This window comes from Cricetulus griseus, chromosome 2 (assembly GCF_003668045.3).
Source record: "Cricetulus griseus strain 17A/GY chromosome 2, alternate assembly CriGri-PICRH-1.0, whole genome shotgun sequence".
Classification (NCBI taxonomy): Eukaryota; Metazoa; Chordata; class Mammalia; order Rodentia; family Cricetidae; genus Cricetulus; species Cricetulus griseus.
Window position 1 is genome coordinate 14,882,765 of NC_048595.1, and position 18,977 is coordinate 14,901,741.

At 50.8% G+C, this 18,977-nt stretch overlaps 1 protein-coding gene across 1 annotated transcript; it reads right to left on the reverse strand.

The window, feature by feature from the left end:
- Positions 1–14,956: 14,956 nt before the first annotated feature.
- On the reverse strand, positions 14,957–18,494 carry LOC113833874 (calcium/calmodulin-dependent protein kinase II inhibitor 1). The gene is made up of 2 exons (XM_027399804.2): positions 17,682–18,494; positions 14,957–16,297 (listed from the first exon to the last, which is right to left on the reverse strand). The coding sequence occupies exons 1-2, from the start codon at positions 17,845–17,847 to the stop codon at positions 16,227–16,229; spliced, it is 237 nt and encodes a 78-aa protein (XP_027255605.1). The 5' UTR covers positions 17,848–18,494; the 3' UTR covers positions 14,957–16,226.
- Positions 18,495–18,977: the final 483 nt, after the last annotated feature.

Genomic DNA, 18,977 nt, shown 5'->3' on the forward strand with positions numbered 1-18,977 from the left:
TCTGTGGTAGAATGCTATGCCCCTAGACACCTGTCACAGCCCAGGGCTGCAGCTAGGAAATCCCAGCTCACAACAAATGCTGTGTGCCTTCTCAGCCATCTGGATCTCCACCTCTGTAGAAAAGGACATCTGATGGCCAGCACTTAGTGTTCCTGGTGTGACTTGGATATGCACCTGGTGCCTGGCAATTTCAGGTAACCCCTCTGCTGCCCTGCACAAAGGCACCCCATCTCTACCCAGCCGATGAGGACAGTAGCTCAGAAACTGCTAATGGCTAGACCAAGAACGTGGAGCCAACGAGAGTTTTGCTGAGATCTGAACCAGGCCTATCTGACTGGAACCTGACTCCATTTTCTCCCTTCCCACCCTCCCACCTCCCCAGCATGACACTTAATTTTTTAATTGTATCTATATGTGTGTATATGTGTCTTTATGCATGTATTCTCAGGCATATGTGGGGAATTCTCAGAGAACAGAAGAGGGTGTCAGATTCCCTTGTGATGGAATTGCATGTGGTTGGTTGTAAGCTACCCAGTGCAGGTTCTGGGAACTGAACTTTGGTCCTCTAGAAGAGGAGCAAGTGCTTCTAACCACTGAACCATCCCTCCAGCTTTGTACAGAAAGCTCATTTCAGATGGGTGTGTAACCCCTCTTCTCCATGTCCATTGTGTTCAGAACTTGGCCTGTGAGTACAGCGCTTGGTCTCCTGCCTGCCTCTCAGACCAGAGGTGATTTGAAGATCAGACAATCAGACCAAAGAGGCTACTTACCAACCAACAGCTTACTGTATGACAGTGGATGGATAGATATATGGACAAGTGTGTGACTGTAACCATGGATACATGGAAGATTAATGGGTCAGTAGTTGGATGGAGTCATGGATGGATGATGAGTGAATGGATTCGGGCATGGATACATGGATGGGTCAGTGGGTGGATGCATCCATGTGTGTGAGAAAATGGATGCATACATGAATGCATGGGTGGATAGAAGGGTGAATGAAAAATTAGGAAAGTGGTACCCAGGCATGACAAGCACATATCTGTAATTCTAAATAACTCAAGAGTCTGGGCCAGTATTGTGCACAGGAGTTCAAGGCCAGCCTGGCCTATAAGGCAATAGCTGGTTTCCAAACAAAACAAGATAAAAACCACTAAAGGTGGGAGACAAACTATGGTTAGACCTTAACAATAGCCAGCAACCATTGTGGTCATTTAAAGTGATATCTCTAGAGAGGTGAGGGAAAACTATGTCAATGTCTAACACAGACCCCTTACACAGGGACCACCAAAAGCCTCAGCAAAAAAAAAAAAAAAAAAAAAAAAAAAAATCTGAAAGGGGCGGGGCTAGAGAGATGGCTTGAGTTAAGAGTACTTGCTGCTCTTCCAGAGGACTGGAGTTCAATTCCCAGCACCCAGGTCAGGTGGCTCACAATCTCACAATTGCCTGCAACTCCAGTTCCTGGCCATCTCAGGTACCTGTTCCAGGTATCTTAGAGTACCTGCTCTTGTGGGCACATGCCCACATGCAGATACACACACCTATATATAATTTAATAATAATGAATCCTTTTTTAAAAAATCAATCTGAAAGGATCCAATGGCATTAATTCCTTGGAGGTGAGGACAGCCCACCAGCATCCCTGTCCTAACCTCCATGCAGATCGCATGCTCTGGCTGCAAGTGACAAAATTCCAATTGGATTCGATGAGAGTTATTGCATGCCTACTATGTGCTTGGCACAGTCATTTGCTGACCAGCTGGCCAGCTGGTTGGCTTTCTCTGGCAGGCTGCCATCCTGACAAGCCAACTGACAAAGCCGGAATCGCTTTCACAGCAGTTGGCATTTCCTTCTCTGTCAGTGCCCTTGTCTCCCTAGATCCTGGGAGTATGATGATGACAGGAGTGGTCAGAGTGAGTTAGTTTCATTTCTGATATGGCCCGCCTGGGGAGCTGTCATTGTCATCAGGTGGTGACAGTTTATGGCTGTGGGTATTTAAACAGCTTGGCTATTTGTTTCAATAGGCATCATATAAAATTATTAAAGTAGCAGATGAAAGATGGAAGTTACAGCCTGGACTGTTTAAAGAAAGATTACCTGCGAGCTGTCATTCAGAGAAAGGAAAACATTAATGGGGTGTGTCCCCAGGGTGTCCAAGTGGTAATGGTGATGGTATATCCCCTCCAGTCCAAACAAAAGGTGACCCTGAGACTGTGTTCCAGCTATTATTGTTTGGGGCAAATAAGGTTCATTCTTCCTGATAATAAAGGCAATACACCCTACACTACAAGATAGCCAGGACTATACAGAGAAATCCTGACTTGGAAAACATGAATATCTAGAGAGGGCTGTGATGTACCTCAGCACAGAGAACTAGTCCAGGGTGTGTGAGACCCTGGATTCTACCCCAGAACTGCAAAAATAAAAAAGTAAAGTATTTGGATAGTGGGGAGATCAAACTGGTTATTGTGGTGCACATGTAATCCAGCTTTCAGGAGGTAGAGGCGAGAGGATTAAAAATTCCAGGCAAGGGCCAATGAGATGGCTCAGAGGGTGTGGGTGCTTGGCCCTAACCACCCAAGCTAGATCCTCAGAATCCACGCGGTGGAGGGAGAGAGCTGACTCCTGAAAGTTGTCCTCTGACCTCCACAAATGTGCCATGGCACAAGCATGCACACAATGAATGAATGAATGAATGAATGAATGGTAGCTATGGAAACATTTGCTCAGTCTCATCTAACTATGAGATGTTTTTTAATAATGAGCTCATCACAATAAAGTGAATTTATTAAAATAAATAAATGAATAAAAGTTGCAGGCCAGCCTGGGCAACATAGAGACTTCCAAGATGTCCTGGACTATGAAAGTGTCTCAAAGCCAGGCACAACTTTAATCCCAGTACTGGAGAGGCCGGGGCAAGGTGGATTTCTGTGAGTTTGAAACCAGTCTGATCTACATAGAGAGTTCCAGGACAGCCAGGACTACATAGAGAGATCCTGTCTCAAAAAAAAAAAAAAAAAAGGAAGGAAGGAAGGAAGGAAAAGAAAAAGGAAAAAAAAGAAAAAAAGAAACTGTCTCAAAAAGGAAGAGAACAAAAGCCATACATTAACCCATAGCCCAGAGAAAATATGGTTGACATTCTTCCATGTTTTTATTTCTTCTTGTACATATTTGATATAAGGAAGATGACAAAAGTCACTTATAATAACTGAATCTTAGCATCTGGTACAAATTATTTTACACACCCTGAGAAACAGTAACCCATCTCATCTTCTCAACAGTGCCCTTGAACAGTGCTTTTATGTCTACAAGCAGCCTAAGACTCAAGCCACCCCAGTCATTGTCTGTCCCATCACAGAAGCCATCTAGATTTTTCTTGCTGCCCTGCACATAGGCCCTATGTAGTTTATCAACAGGTTCTATTTTCATTTATTTTATTTCTTCACACTGGAGGTGGAACCTAGACCACACATACACACACACACACACACACACACACACACACACACACACAGCAAGTGTTCGTGCATTGATTTACAACCTCAGCTCTTGAAATGTCATTTTGAGGCAGGGTCACATGTAGCTCAGGCTGTCCTCTAACCCATGAAGTAACTGAGGTTGGCTTTGAACTCCTGACCTTCTGCCTCTGACTCCCTAGTGCTGAGATTATAGGGGTGCCTACATCTTGCTATGAAGTATTATTGAGTGTTGCCAATAATTCCAAGTGGATGAACTAGTTCACTTGATCATTCACCCCCTTCTTCTGGGTTTGAGGGATTCTGTGTTCTGCACAGCACAGTGACTGAAGAGTCACAGAAGAAAGCCGCTAGCCCCTAAGGTCTGTGCCCCTGAGAATATACCCACCCTGGGCACCAACAGGCAAAGCTGGCCGCAGCTCCCCATTAAGCCCTGAAAGCAACAACTCCTGGCCTCCTCCCCATCCACACCCCCCTGGAACAGCCAGCCTGGAATCAGAGCTCTGCAGAGACTCCCACTTGGAACTAAATATATTACAAGCATTTCCCCACCTACCTCCAGGGAGCCGACGTGGGCGGTCAGCCTGTGCTTCAGGGGGCAGGTACCTGACCCCACAACCACACCTGCCTACCTCAAACTGTGTTTCTTCTGTAAGCATCGGATGACAGCCATCTAAGAGGCTTTGGAAGCTGGAAAACTACATATGCAGGAGGTTGTTATTGTTAAACATGAACTCAACAGGATTCCCTGAGGAGCAGCTATGTGCCTGACATTTGTGCAAAGCCCCGAGGAAATGAAGACAAGCCAGAGAGAGTCCAGCAACTGCCCCAAAGGAAAACATGGGCTAACGGAGGAGGACAGACCAGCGGTGATGCCAACCAAAAGTGGGTCCACAGGAGAGGGAAGCAATGGACTTCAGGAGTCTAAGAAAGAGACCCCACTTGGGTGGAGGTTGTTCCTGAAGGCTTTCTGGAGGCCAATCTGTCTCAGTAGATGCCAGCCTTTGATCTTAGCCAAGCTATTCAACCCAGCCCTGGAGGCTGAACAGGATTTAGCTGAATAGTAAAGGCAGGAGCTAAAACATAGGTATAACCTTCTAGAAAGAACAGTGAAGCCTGGCTGTTGTGGACTCGATGAGAAATTGAGGAGATGAGGAAGACAGTTAGTTGTATGACACTATTCCTGGGAGACAAGAATGAGTGTCTACTTACACTGGCTAGGGACAGACCAAAGTAAGGCTCTAGTGAGCTTTGTTGGGGTTACTTAAATGGGTACAGGAGAGGGGTTACTCACACGAACAGAAATGACTCAGGCAGCTGCATCTCCAAAGACCCACCCCAGCATGAATGACAGACAGCTCCCAAAAGCTAGAACCCTGAAGATCAGTGCTTGACTCATGACAGGTTGGAGAGTATCTCCTCCAGGCAGCTCAGCTTGTCTGAGAATGTCTCTCATCTATCTGTCCTTCTGTCTATAAGATTGGGGGATGGAGGGACTGGCACATGTGTTTCAGGGACTTCCTGGGACTTCTCTGTTGCTTATTTCCTGCATCTCTTTTCTTCTTTATTAAATCATTTTCTTTTTTAAAAAAAGTTTTTTTTTATTTTAACTATGTATGTGTGTGGATAAGTGTATGTTTGTGTAGGTGCCCTCATTTTGTTCATGGTGCAGGACATCACGATAATTGTTGCTCTTCCAACAGACCTCTCAGGCTGGGGTTCATGGCCCTACTTCCCAAATGGGGACCAGAGACCTGAAAGAGTAAGGCCCAGCCACACGCATCCTGAGTCCAGGTTAATGGAGGCATGAAGATGAACAACTAGATTGTACTCAGCCTCCTTGTGGATGCCCTTAGATTAAGTATTTCTCTCAGCTTTGGCAAATGACACTAAGACTGCCATCTTTTCCTGCTGCTGGGACTGTGGGGCTTGCTGAGATGTCCACTCAAAGAACATAGCATTGAGACTTCTTGGCATCGAGGGTAAATCTGAATCCACCATGGAAAAAGACGGACCGCCATCGTGAGCACCAGCCACACTGCATTGACTAAGCTCCCTGCTTAGGCTACAAGAAGCTGTGGGATCCCAAGGAGAGCTACCCTGTCACCCTCTGAACATCTCAGAAACATCCCACAGACTCAGTCCTGCTCTGTCAGTGGTAAAAGCACAGCCATGTTGTAGTGGTCCAAGGAAACTGCCCAGGGCACTCCAAGGTTTTCAGTAAGAAAGGGTAAGCAAAGGGCAAGGTTCTGCTGTGTTACTCTGCACAAGACCCTGCACCTCTCTGTGGAGGTCTCCATTTCTTCACAGCAACAGGAGACCTGCAGGCTCTAAAATCCAATGGCTTTGTGCTCATTTCCTCCTCCACAAATACTGACTTAGACACTGTTCTGTAGACAGCAGTACCTAGTTCCCTGTGTGTCACATGGGGTTTACATCACTTTGAGGATCCATAAGTGAGCATGCACAGCTTAGCTCTGGGGCTGGCACTCCCTACACACCCACCTTTAAAGGCATTCTTCCCTTGGAATAAGAATTGGATAAGGAAACAGAGGGAAAGCATTTGGGTATTGGGGTTGTAACTGCACATGGTAAGGTGGCTTGCTATAGCAGCCTGTGTCCAAGCAGAAGTGACCAAGGCACAAAAAGTTAAGGGCCTTGCCCCTGTCCCAGAGTGAAGTCTCCTAGATGGCATTTCTTCCTCAGCACATGATGGGACCAGCCTCTTGCTTCTCGGAATTGTCCCTGTACTAAGATGCCTCCAAGTATCCCTGGCTTCTACCTTCTAGGCAGCAATAACATTCCTTCTTCCTACCCATGGAGACCATCAGAAGTGTCTCCAAACATTGTCAAGTCCCCTGGAGGCCCAAGTTAGTGCCCACTGAGAGCTGCTGTTCTACTGCTCTTGAGGATCCGGAGGGTGTAGCTTGGGTAGAGTATGTACCTAACATACATAAAACCCTGGGTCCCCCCCCCCAACACATGTAAAATGGCTGTGGGTGTGCATGCCTGTAATGCTAGCACTTGGGAAGTAAGGGCGGGAGGAGTAGGAGGAGCTCAAGGTCACCCTTGGTTACACTGTGAGGACAGAGTCATCCTGAGATACAGGAGACCCTGTAGACAACACACCAACAGATAATAAACTAACCCTTGAGCTTATATTCCAGAGTCTCTATGATGTTGCAGCTTTACCTTGTCCCACCAGGTCCCGCTGCCGCTACAGCCCCAAATAAGCACACAGAGACGCTGTATTAATTATTAAACTGTTAGCGGATGGCTAGGGCTTCTTATTGGCTATCTCTCTCTAAATTATTAACCCACAACTATGTATGTATTTCTACATGATCTTGGCTTACCGGAGAATGCCTGGACCTTTACTTCTCTGTGGTCTACATGGCAACTATTTTGACAGGCTCTCTCTGCCTACCTGTCCCAGAATTCTCCTCGTCTCCTAGTCTCGCCTATCTTACTGCCAAACGGTGTTTTATTCATCAACCAATAAGAGAAACATATATACAGAAGGACCTCCCCCATCACTATGATCCACCGTCATCCCCTCCAAGATCCCTGTGATCCACCTTCATCCCCTCCAGAAACCCTGTGATCCACCCTCCTCCTCTTTCCTCCAAACCACTTCCCAGAGAATCTTCCCTGACTCAGGGAAGCCCCGAACTTGCCAGCCTCTGTCCTCTGCTCCTGGTCACTCCTACCAAGAGCTCCTGTCCCACCTCTGCCCCTATTAAATGTTTTTATTTTATATTATATGAGATGGAGGGATTGGCACGCATGTGGAGGTCAGAGGACAGCTCTGGTTCTGCCTTCCCACCCTCTCATTGGGCTTGCACGGCAAGTACTTTTACCCACCGAGACCCAAACCTTACCTGTGCCCTTCTGCCACCCTACAGCACCATGTGCAACCAGCCCTTATTGTAGAAGGCACTGACTCCATCTAAAATGTAACTGTAGCAAGTGTCTGTCCTGCTTTGCTTCCTGTCTCAAACAGTCCCCCAAGCCTCTACCCTGCTACCAATAGCAATTTGAGGGCAGGAGGTGAACCTGAATCACTGGTGTCAATGGTGTATTCCTGTAGAGGACAGCTGTGAGAAATGTAACTCACTCACAGTGACATTTGTTACACTGTGACATACAAAGGTAACTCAGATGCTCACACAGATACAGAAGCCTTGCCATCCCCATAGTGGATAGAAATGAAAATCATGAGCCAACTCCAGCTGTTTCCACTTCTGGCTCCTTCCAGGGGACAGTTCCTCAACCCTTCAGTGTCTCAGTCTGTGAAATGGAGATAATCTATAGTGTCTCCAGAGGGTAGGAGTGCTAGGAGAATTGAATAAAGCCCATGCAGAGTGCTCAGAAATGAAAAGGCACATAATGGTGACATTGTGCTGAGATACAATGCAAAGGCCACACCCCCGCATTACCGTGTGGGATCTGATAAGCAGTCCTGGAAGCATCCAGAACAGGAATTACCATCCCAATGCAGAAGAAGATGCTAATGTTCTTTGGGAGCCAAGCGGTGTAGTCAGTGCCCCTGGCTCTCAACACCCACCAAGTGAAGGAGAGAGGGAAAGCTGCTTTCCCTGACTCCCCTTGGGGCCTAGCCTGGGTGACTTCTTGGACAGTGAGAAAGAAGCCTGCTGGAACCAGAAAGTGGAGACACTGCCGGGGCAGGGAGGGCAGGGAGGGAGGAGGGAGGAGGGCCAGCAGGGAGGCCTCTGGGGAGGCTGCCAGACTCGGTAAATAATTCACACAGAAGAACTGAAGACAGCATAGTGCATGGGGGATTGGGCCAGGTCGCGAAGGCTCAGACGTCTGGAGGGGACTTGTGGTCTCTCCTGTCTGCGAGCCAAGAATTCTTGTGGCCTAGGCTGCCAGGAAAGCACCATCCCAGGTGCCACTCCCCGCACTGAGGGAGGGAGGTCCCCGGAACTGCCCTGGCGGGGCAACCTGCCTGCCTGCCTGGTTTCTCCACCCAGCCGTCTCCATGGCAACTGGCTGGCCTGGTCCAGGGTTCACTGCCAAGAAGATCCTTGGCCTCCCCCTCCCCCAACTCCCTACCCTTACCTCCCCCACTCTTCGCTGGCTCCGCAGGAGGATGGGCATCTTACAGTCTGTCCCTGAGCTCTAGGAGCTGGAGCCTCCAGGTGCAAAAATAGCTGTCAAAACCCCTCCTTGCTCCAGGGCTGACCAGACCATGAGCATCAGGGACCAAGCCTAGCTGGATTTCAGTCCCAGCTAAGCCACTATGCAACCGTGGGAAAGTAGGCAGGTGCGGTTGCTGCTCTGTGCCTCGCTGTCCCTTATCTGTAGAATGGGGGCAAAAACACCTAATTACCTAGGAGAGTTGCTGTAAAGATTCAGATAATTAAATAGTGAGAGAGCAGAGCAACCATTGGTCTGCAGCCAGAGATGAGAAAAAAAAAAAATTTCACATTGAGAAACAGAGTCTCAGAGAGACAAAATGCACTTGCCAGGGATGATGGTCACACAGCCAGCCCGAGCTACTGGCCGAAAGGAAGGGAATCTCGAACCCTTTGTGAAGCTCAAGGATGGGTGCTGATAACAAGCTGTTGCAGGGACTCCCCTAGAGGTGACCTACACTTCCCCTGGGCCCACCCATACTCCCATCCTGTTGAAATTCAGTCACTGAAAGGTCACAGACCAGACATTGTGGTTTCTGAACCGGAAAAGGCCTCCCTCTAGCAAGCAGTGTCTCCCCAGTGCCAAGCACAAGCCCCACCCCTTCTCTGCCTGCCAGAAAAATTGTTGAATGAATATGGACTTAATTAATGAATTCACTAAATTCATCTCCTCCATAAAACACCCAGCCAGGGTAAACTCCAGAAACCCTTAGCCACCCAGCTTCCTCGCACAGGGCATCTCTTTCCATGGCCATTTCCTGCCCTCACCGTCTGCCCTCTCTCATCCCACCCCGCCCATCACCCATTCTCTTAGGATTTCCCAGGGCATACTTCCGGGTCCTCCCCAATACAGCTTGTCCTCCCAGTGACTTCCTCCCCCTCTTGGTGACCCTTTGTCCTCAAAGCAGCTGCCTCTAGGTCAAGGCCCCTGTTCCAGGCTCTGAGGATGTGCATTTTCCCCTGGATAGGGACAGACCCTCTAGTGTTGGGGGTGTCACTGTGTGAGCCAAGCCTGTGGATCGGGGAGCAGTTGAGGGGAAAGGTAGGAAAGCCCCCACTTCTATCTGTCTGTGACTCTTGGTCCCTTCTGGGGTGGGGCCTGGGTCTTTGGAAATAAGATCTTTGTCCCCAGGCCACCCAGCAGGCTTTAGTCCAGCTGCCAGGCTCCCTGGGTTACCGGCATCGCCTGGGATTTATTTTTGCATATGGTTTGGGAGAATCTCTGCTACTGAATAAGGACCACATGGTTTCTTCCCCCTTCCCCTTCCCTCCAATAGGCAGATTGTGTAAACCAGAGCAGCTGCCCGAGTTTCCAAGAGAAAGACTAGATGCTGCACAGTCTCTAACCAGGATGACAGTTTCTCCACAGGAAGTTGCTTCCATTAATTTGTTAAAAAAAAAAAAAAAAAAAAAAAAAATCTCTCCTTTTTTGCACGGCTCCATCTATCGGTCATCTGCCTGCACTGTGGGGTTTTGCAAATCTCAGGTCTTCCATCCCACAGTGTGCCTGGAACTTAGGATTTCTCTGAACTTTTGCCTCCGTTGGACATGGAACTACGGGACAAGAGCTCACGCAATAGCCTGTGTAGACGCTCTCTAGATGTGGAGGCACTTCTCTCCCTACAGCATGGACTTTGCACGGTGATTGCCCTCCAAAAGATACAGTGTGCCAAAAAGAAAGGGGAATTCTGCAACCAGGAATCCTGACAGACCGCACTATCTCAGCCCAGATGACCCAGGACAATACAACAGTGTCATCTGTCGCCTGGGGCTCTGATATGGGGAACAGGATTGGTTGTGCCCTCCTAAAACCCATCATTCAAACCACTGGAAAAAAATGTCAGATAAACCCCGCCTGAGGGGGTTGAGGAGGTAGCTCAGTTGGAAGACTGCCTGCCAGACCTCAAAAACTGGAAATTGTGGTGCGAGCCTGTAATCCCAGCCCTTAGGAGGCAGAGACAGGAGGATTAGAAATTCAAGGCCATCATCTTCTAGATACTATGTTCAAGGCCAGCCTTGTGCTACAAGAGAACATGTCTTAAAAACAAAACACTGGAAGGAGTTTTGTTTTTACTTTACTCAGAGGCCGGCCTACAAAATGGGTCTCCAGTGCTCCATCAGCAGTCAAGTCTAAGAAACTAACAGGATCAAGAGCCGCCCAAGGAGGCATGATGACTAACTGTAATGTGTCCTCCAGTGTGGAATGCAGGAAGACAAAGGGCATTATATAAAAACTAATAAAATTGGAATAAGCTGTGGGGTTTAGTTAGTAACCGTGGTCCCATGTTGGCTCCTTAGTCGGGCAAAATTTGCCAGAATGGCACCAGATGGTAGGGACAGAAGAAACTGGATAAGGGTTATATATGTCAACTCCACAATATTCCCCTGACTTGTTATCTGTATCGTCTTTATTATTATTTCTCTATTGGAGGCTAGGAAGCATGCCACAGCATACATATGAAGGTCAGAAGACAACTTTCGAGAAATGGCTCTTTCCTCCTACCAGGTAGGTCTTAGGGATCAAACCTATGCTATCAGGCTCTGGGGCAAGTCCTTTACCTTGACAAGCCATCTCGTCCATCATCTGCAGACCACCCTGCACTAGTCTAAAATCCCAAGGACATTTTATTTTAAAGTGGGTCACACGTTTGAGTGCCAGGCCGTACCCAAGACCCAGCTGTCTTTGGTTCCCATTGTTGCCAACACTAAGGGAGTGGGTTGCTGATGCTCCTGCCTTAGGGTTACAATTGCTCCAATGAAATGCCATGACCAAAACAACCTGGTAAGGCAAGAAGGGCTTTTTGGCTTACATATCCCGGGTCAGAGTCCACTGAGGGAAGAAGCTGAGGAAGGAACTCAAGCAGGGCAGGAACCTGGAGGCAGGAGCTGATGCAGAGGCCACGAAGGAGGGCTGCTTACTGTCTTGCTCCTCTTGCCTTGCTCAGCCTGCTTTCTTATGGAACCCAGGACCACCAGCCTGGGCCCTCCCCCATCAATCAATTAAGAAAATGTTCTACAGGCTTGCCTACAGCCGGATCTTATGAAGGTATTTTTTTCAATTGAGGTTCCCTCCTCTCAGATGACTTTAGCTTGGGTCAAGTTGACATAAAACTAGTCAGCATGGTTCCTCTGTCCCAATCTCACTTCCAGCGGGGGTGGGGGGGTGGCGTGTGATCATTTCTGAACCCAGGAAAAGCCCCTAGTTTGTTCCTCATTGTCATTATTATGCCAGGTATACATGGCAGGCACTAGGTCAATACTTACTGAATGAAGACCAAAGGCTTGTCTAAGGAAGTGACCCAAGCAGCTAAGGTCATCCCTCTTCAGGGCCAGTCAGCAATGGGGCTCCATCCAGGGAAGGAAGGTTTCTGGAGGGCTGTGGGAGGGGCAGGGGGGTGTGCACACCTTCTGAAGATACTGCCTTTGGGAAACAAGCACACACATGTATGCAGGAATCTTGGAAAACAGAGGGAGGTCATGGAGGTCAAGCAGACTGACTCCCTGGAAACCATTCCCATCTCCTCAGACAAACTCCTGCCCTTTGCACCCCCAAAACACTACCTCTGTTTTTTCTTAGTACAGTCGCCAAAAACTGTGTGCAAAACCATGTCACAAAGTAAGAACTTTTCCAGTGATTTGGGTCACCCTCTGCCTGACACATGGCAAACACTTCCGGATGCTCATTTCAAGGGCTGTCACTTTCAGAGTTCTGAGCCATGTTCTGGGGAGACAGGCGCGGTCCCATTTAAGCTTTCCTGGTACTTCCTACCATCCCAATTTTATAGAAGAGCCAGGAAGCCAAAGACCTTGAGAAATGTCCAGGTCACAGCCAGGATAAAGGTTGCAAATCCAAGCCATCTAAGTCTTGAATCTATTTGTCACATAAAGCCAGTGTCCCTCCCTCCATGCCAGAGCCTCCTTCCGGGTAGGCCTTGAACATCTAGAAACCGCTGCCTGCTTTTGCAGCCACATCCTGGGCTCCTTCCTTCATCTGTCTCCACAGACAGCAGGAATCTTCGAGCTTCTCTGTTTTAAAACTTAATTTGCCAGTTCTTCCTCTAAAGGCACCTCTGATCTTTCTGCAGCTGTCAGCCTGGACAGGCCACAGGAGCAGAAGGCAGGGAGACCGATGCTTATTGAAAACACTCAATTAGCCAAGTTTAAAGGATGCAGCCCTGGATGCTCCAGGTCGATGCTCGGAGGTTTAGAGCCACCCTCCCCCACCTCCCTCTTTTAATAGCCTTTTTTCCATATTTATTGCTGCCCTCTCCAGATACTTGAGACATATCCAGCACTTGGTACAATTTGATATCTGCCCAGTCCCCAAAGTGCCTTCTCAACAAATGCTCACCCGATGCCATAGTATATTTAAGAGATTTATTTTCCTTGTTACTGAATGGAGGCCTCAGGAAAGGCAGACTCATTCCAGCCCGAGGACCTTCCTTCACTGCCCAGTGGCCTCTGGCAGGAACGTTTTAATACATCACTTATTAAAATGGACCTTCGGCCTTGGCCCAGGGCACCCGGCAGCTCCAGGCGCTAGCTGACCACATCCACACGCTGCCCCCCTCTGACCCCTGACGCAGTCTGTTGTGCAGGACGGTGGAGACAGGCAGGGCTTCAGAACAACACACCAACACAAGGACCTTTAAAAGCTGAAGGACAATAGCTGAAGCAAAGAACAGAGCCAGAGTCTGTCTGTATCCTCATCCTTGTTGGTGGGCTCTGTGTTCCAATCCTCCTTTTGCAGCTAACAAACCAAGGCACTTGGCAGGAGTTGTCCTTTCTGAGACCTGCTTTCTACTCTGCAGCCAGGGTAACAACAGCACCATTGCCCATTCTGTAGGGCTGTTGTGAGTCTGGCATTCAGGAAAAAGCCCACATGATGCAGGTGGTTTTTTTTTTTCTTTTTGCTTCCCTGGGGCCTCAGCTTCTTTGATGGCTGGGAAGTGGATGTCTTTGGGTTTCTAGGGTTGCTGAGATGATCTCATGACATAAAGGATGAGAAAGTATTCAATGACAGAAATGCCATGATGGGGTACTGGCAGAAAGCACGCCTGCCTCCCACAACAATCTTTTCACCTGGCCTCTGTCCCGCTTAGCAGATTATTGTTTGAATAAAAAGTGGACCCTGCCCCTAATTCCCTCCCCAGCACCCCTTGGCCTTCTGGGGGTGAGGAGAGAATATGCAGCATTACTTGGCTCTATGGAGCCCATAGACCTTCAATTCCAAAAGGGAGTGCCTGGGGTCAAGAGGGAAGACAGCCAGACTCAAGAAGAGGACCATGTGCCTGGGAAAATGAAGTTGGCATCTGCAAGCATCCGCAGGCTGGGCACTGCCAGTTCCAGCTCCCTCATCAGTCCCAGTAATGACCACAGTATGAAGAAGCCTGGGCTGGGACAATTATTGCTGAGGCAATAAGACCTAGCAAAGGAGATGAGACATTCATCCTCCCCTCCCAGGGCCCCCTGAGTCCCTCTTGTGTAACCCCTCCTGTGGGGACTCTTACCTGATGTCTGAGTCACACACAAGCTCCTGTCACTGTGAGCTGTGTTGTGACTCCTTGGCTGACAGCTTTACAACAAACATATTAAAAGCTCCAGGCACTGGGGCTTCTACATGCAAAACAGCCTGGGGGCGGATGGGGGATCTCCTCCCAAGTCCTCTCCCCACACCCCCAGAACCCTGACCCATCACAGCCTCCAGCTTAACAAGAGATAGAGCTACCTCCCCTCTTGCACAACAAGCTTTTCCAATGGGTGACTGGAGGCAGGAGTAGCAGGTGCCTCTGACCTCCTGGATCACCATCCCCAGAGAACAGACTCATCCTCAGGCAAGCACCAGTGGGCTCTAGAAGTTACAGTGTATCTCCAGCCCAGCCCCTAATAATGTTCAATGGGTGTTCCCAGGGGCCCCACAGGGAAGGTTTCAGTGTACCTAATGTCTCTAATCCCCTACTTGACCCCATGAGGCAGAGGCTGGGTTATCTGCTCTTTGCAGAGTAGGAAACTGAGGCTTACAGAAGTTCCAGTTCAGAGAGCAAGGAAATCAGAGCTGGGAATATGAATCCAAGTCCAGCCTCCTAGCTTCACTCTTAACAGGACTGACAGCCTCCCAACCCAACAGGATGGTCAGGACCTCAGAGAAACCAGGAGGAGCCCAATTTGCAAAATTCAAAGCCCACTGAATTCATTCTCCGGAAATGGCTTGGCCCATCCAGCCCACTGGCAGATGCTCCCACCCCCACCCCAGACCACAGCCACCATCTCCTCATTCCAGTCAGATGGACAGCAAGTACCCAAGAAACAAGGCCAAGGAAAGAGAGGAGACACAGGAAGAGTTCTTTATTGTACATTGGAGAAATAGCCCTGTGTGCTGGTTCAAGGTGCAACAATACACAACCTGGAACTAAGAAAAGAAGGAACTGGGGTGGAGCCTCTTCAGGTCCAAAGTTGCAAACAAACCAAAAAATAAAAAATAAAATGATAAAAGATTCCTCACGCAAGAGGCATTTTTTGCAAATACCATGCAAAACAGGCAGCTGGCGAGCCTTAAGAGAAGCCCTATAAATAACAGGAAAGACACTCCGAGCATTCCTGTACAAGGACTCAGAGCACAGGGGAAAAAAGAAACCAAAATGCCTTTTGGCGTTTCAAGATATTTGGCACTCTTGTGATTACATTTTTTTGTTTTTGTTTTTTTACAGTTCATTAAAGAGAATAAAGTGACAGTATTGGGGAAGGAAAGAGGGGGTTCACACAACAGACTCCAAGGGGGTTAGAAAAAGCTCGAGCATTTTTTCTTTTTCTTCTTTTTTTGTTTTTTCTTTCTGACATAAAAAAAAATGTTGTTGGAGTTAACCTGGGCAAAAAGCTTTAGGGCAACAACAAAACACAAGCTGTGCGGTTGGTTCATCTCTTTAAAATAAGACCAGGACTCTCCCTAAGCGCCATCCCTTAGGAAAGTTACCTTCTGCTCTTAAAACTCATTTCCCATAACTTCAAAAGATGACCGAAGTAAAACAGTATCTGCAGAGATCATTTTCCCCGATTTACTTTTGTACATCCAAGAATAAACAACATTAAAAAAAATAAAACTGGACAGCATGTCACATCCAAGTGCTCAGAGTCACTTTTGCAAGATTAAATAATGTAAACATTGGGAACAGCCAAATCAGCAGAGACCGCAAGCACCTTCAAGGACTCGGTGCTGCTTCAGGAAATGGTTCAAACTCCAGATCTATAATTGCACAATATTTACCATATATAAAAAGAAACAGGTGTTAATTTTGACAAATAGCTGCAACTGAGACTTTTTCTTTATATGTGTGTATATAGTGATTTTTTACGTGTTTTTTTTTAACTTTTATTTTTATAGAGGAGCCCAGCGCCTTCTCCACCTCCTTCTCCTCCTCCTCACACCTCATCTGTCTCCCGGCCTGACATGAGACACAGGTTGTTGACTTCATCGTAGGTAGCAAGCTAACAATAAATTTCAAAGTGCTTTCTTCTCCTCATGCTTTTTTGTCAATAACTGTTATGGCCCGCCACTCTTCTTTTTCTTTCCCTCAACTCATTGTCTTTGGGGCAGTTAGACACCAGGAGGTGCCTTGTCGGTCATATTTTTCAGCACGTCATCAATCCTATCATCTTCAATAACAACTGGAAAAAAAAGAGGGGTGAAGAGAGAAACATGAGAGAGCTTGGGCCTAGCAGGGGTCTCAGACACTTGGTCTATGCCCACTAGGGGGGTGCAGAGGAGGGCGAGGAAGGAAGGCTGGCTGCTCCTTGCAGGGCCAACAGCTCCATCGTCCTCAGCTCCTATTCAGGAGTCCCTTCCCTGCCTAGCTCTGAACTGCCCCAACGCCTAACCCGCATTCTAGCTGGATTCTAAGAAAAAGCCAGCAAGAAGGAACCATCCCAGCAGCCAGGCTGCAGCCCGAGCGCACTCTGGCCCAATCCTTTCCCAGCCCGGTGCAGCATCCATTTACGAAGTATCGGAGGCTGAGAAACGGGAGGAAGGGAAACAGCTCTTCAGGTCAATGGTGCCGATGGACCAGGCTGTGTTCAGAGCAGTCGGGAGCCAGGAAGGAAGGCTGGGATCGGTTCCCACGCTGATCCACCGCTGGAGAGTTCAGGCCTAGCCTGTGCGGGTGTCTCCCTCCCGCTCACCTTCTCTGCGCCCAGGGCCGGTGGCCTCCGCCCCTTCGCTCCCTGTGCCACCGCAGAGGGCAGAACCTCCCTTGGCTGCGGCCTGGGGCTCTGCCTTGGCCGTCTCTTTCGCCTGTCTCATCGCCTCCACTTATCTTTCCTCAGTCCCTCTAAGTCTACGGGATGATCCTGTCCAGGACTCTGGGTCTCTACCCCCGGGTCTCTCGGTCGCCCTCATTGTCCCAGCTACCTTAGCGTCCTCCCTAGACTCGAGCCCCGGGCTTGCTGTCGCTCCCGCTACAGTTCCCTAGCTGCAGCTTTGTCTCCGGCTCTCAGACCACCTCGCTCCCCCAGTTATCTCCCCCCTTCACCGCGGTGCCCCAGTCTCTTCGGGCAGCACTCTGCGTCTGGGTTTTCCTGGGGCTTCTCCAGCTCCCATCGCCCAGGCTAAACCAACCTTCTCTCTCCCCTCTGACAAGTAATAGTGAAAAGCTCGTGCAACCTGAACGCCCCCTCGTCTTCCCCCCAGCCCCTCTCCCCGCAGACCCCTAAGGATCCCCAGGACCCCCTCCCCCAAGGTGGCAGAGCAGAGCGAGTGCAGCTGCGACTCCACTGCGCAAAAAGGGGGAGGGGGTGTGAAATTTAAAAGCAAACTTTGATGCGGCTGAGGACGCGGGTATAACCCTTGGGCCTCGGCTACTAGAGGCCACCACGCCCCCGGGTGACCCCGCGGCTGGTCGGGACAGAAGGGGACGCTCGACCGAGGCCCGATCCGGCTTCCGCCGCAGGAGGGATCCCTAGATCCTGCAGGAGGTCCCCCGCGGTCGGGGGGACCCCTGCGCCCCCGCCAGGCCTCCACACCAGCACCGCAGGGGGTAAGGGGCGGAGAACTCACCGCGCTTGCTCCGGCCGATCTGGCCCAGCTTAGGCGGCCGCTTGTTCTGCCCGGCGCCGAAGAAGTTGTTGGTGTCCTGCAGGCGGCACGAGAAGATCTGGCCCACGTCGCCGCCGTCGCCGTAGGGGCTCAGCTTCTCGTCGCCGTAGGGCAGCACCTCCGACATGGTCGCGTCCGGGGGCTCCGAGGCGGCACCTCCTCCGCCCGCGTCCCCGCCCGCGGAGGACAGGGTCAGCGGCGCTGGGGCCGGGGATGGCCGGCCGGGGACGGCCCTCGGGGCTGCCGCGGCGCTGGGGCCGGCGAGAGGCCGGGGGGACACCGCTTGGGGCAGGAGCGCGCAGCCCGCGCGAGCGACCCAGCGAGCGCCCGCAGCTGAGCTGCGCTGCGCTCGGGCTCCGCGCGCGAGTGGCTGCTGCTCCGGCGGCGGCGGCGGGCAGCACTCACATCCTCGGCGCGCTCGGGCGCGGGGCGGGGGCCGAGCCGGGCGGGGCCTCGACGCGCGGGGAGGAGGGTGTCCCTGCGAGCCCGGAGGGCGCGGGACCGAGGGGGGCGCACCCCGGGGAGCGCGCGGGCCGGTCCTGCCGCGGGTGCGGTCGGCGGCGGCGACTCGGGGACTGGGGAGCTGCAAACGGCCGAGGGGGAGGGGAGCGAGGAGGAGGGAGGGCAGGGGGAGGAAACCCGGAGGGAGGGAGACAGGCAGGGAGGGAGGGAAGGAAGAAACCGAGAGGGCGACGGGGAGAAAAACAGAAAGACTGAGGGAGGCAGGGGGAGCGGCAGGAGGGGGGTGAGGAAGGAGAGCGAAAAGCAAAGGGGGGAGACTAGATCTGGATCAGAGAGGCAGAGCCGAGAAGCGTGAGGAGGGAGAAACGGGGTCGGAGAGGGAAGGAGAGAGGTGGGGGGAAAGGGAGGCAGGGACGGAGGAGCAGCCTGCGAGCTGCGAGCGAGAATGCCGGCCCAGGCTGGAAGCGAGGCGCCGGAGGAGGGCGGGAGGAGGGGACCCGTGGGCCTCGGGGAGAGATCCCTGGAAGCCAAGCGACGTCACGGGGCCGCGCCGGACCGCGGCTGGCTTCCTGCCCCCGCCCCCCTGTCCCCGTCCCGCCCGCGCCGAGGGGCCCCGGTGCGCTCCGCCCCTCCCGGCCCGCGCCCCTCCCGCGCGGTGTTTACCCGACCCGGAGCCTGTGCGCGCCGGCTCGGCGGGCCGTGACTCCCGAGGGGAACCCGAGGCAGCGGGAGGGAGGGGACCGAGGACGCACAGGCCGGGGAAGGACGCGGATGCTGACCTCCCTGGAGGCCAGT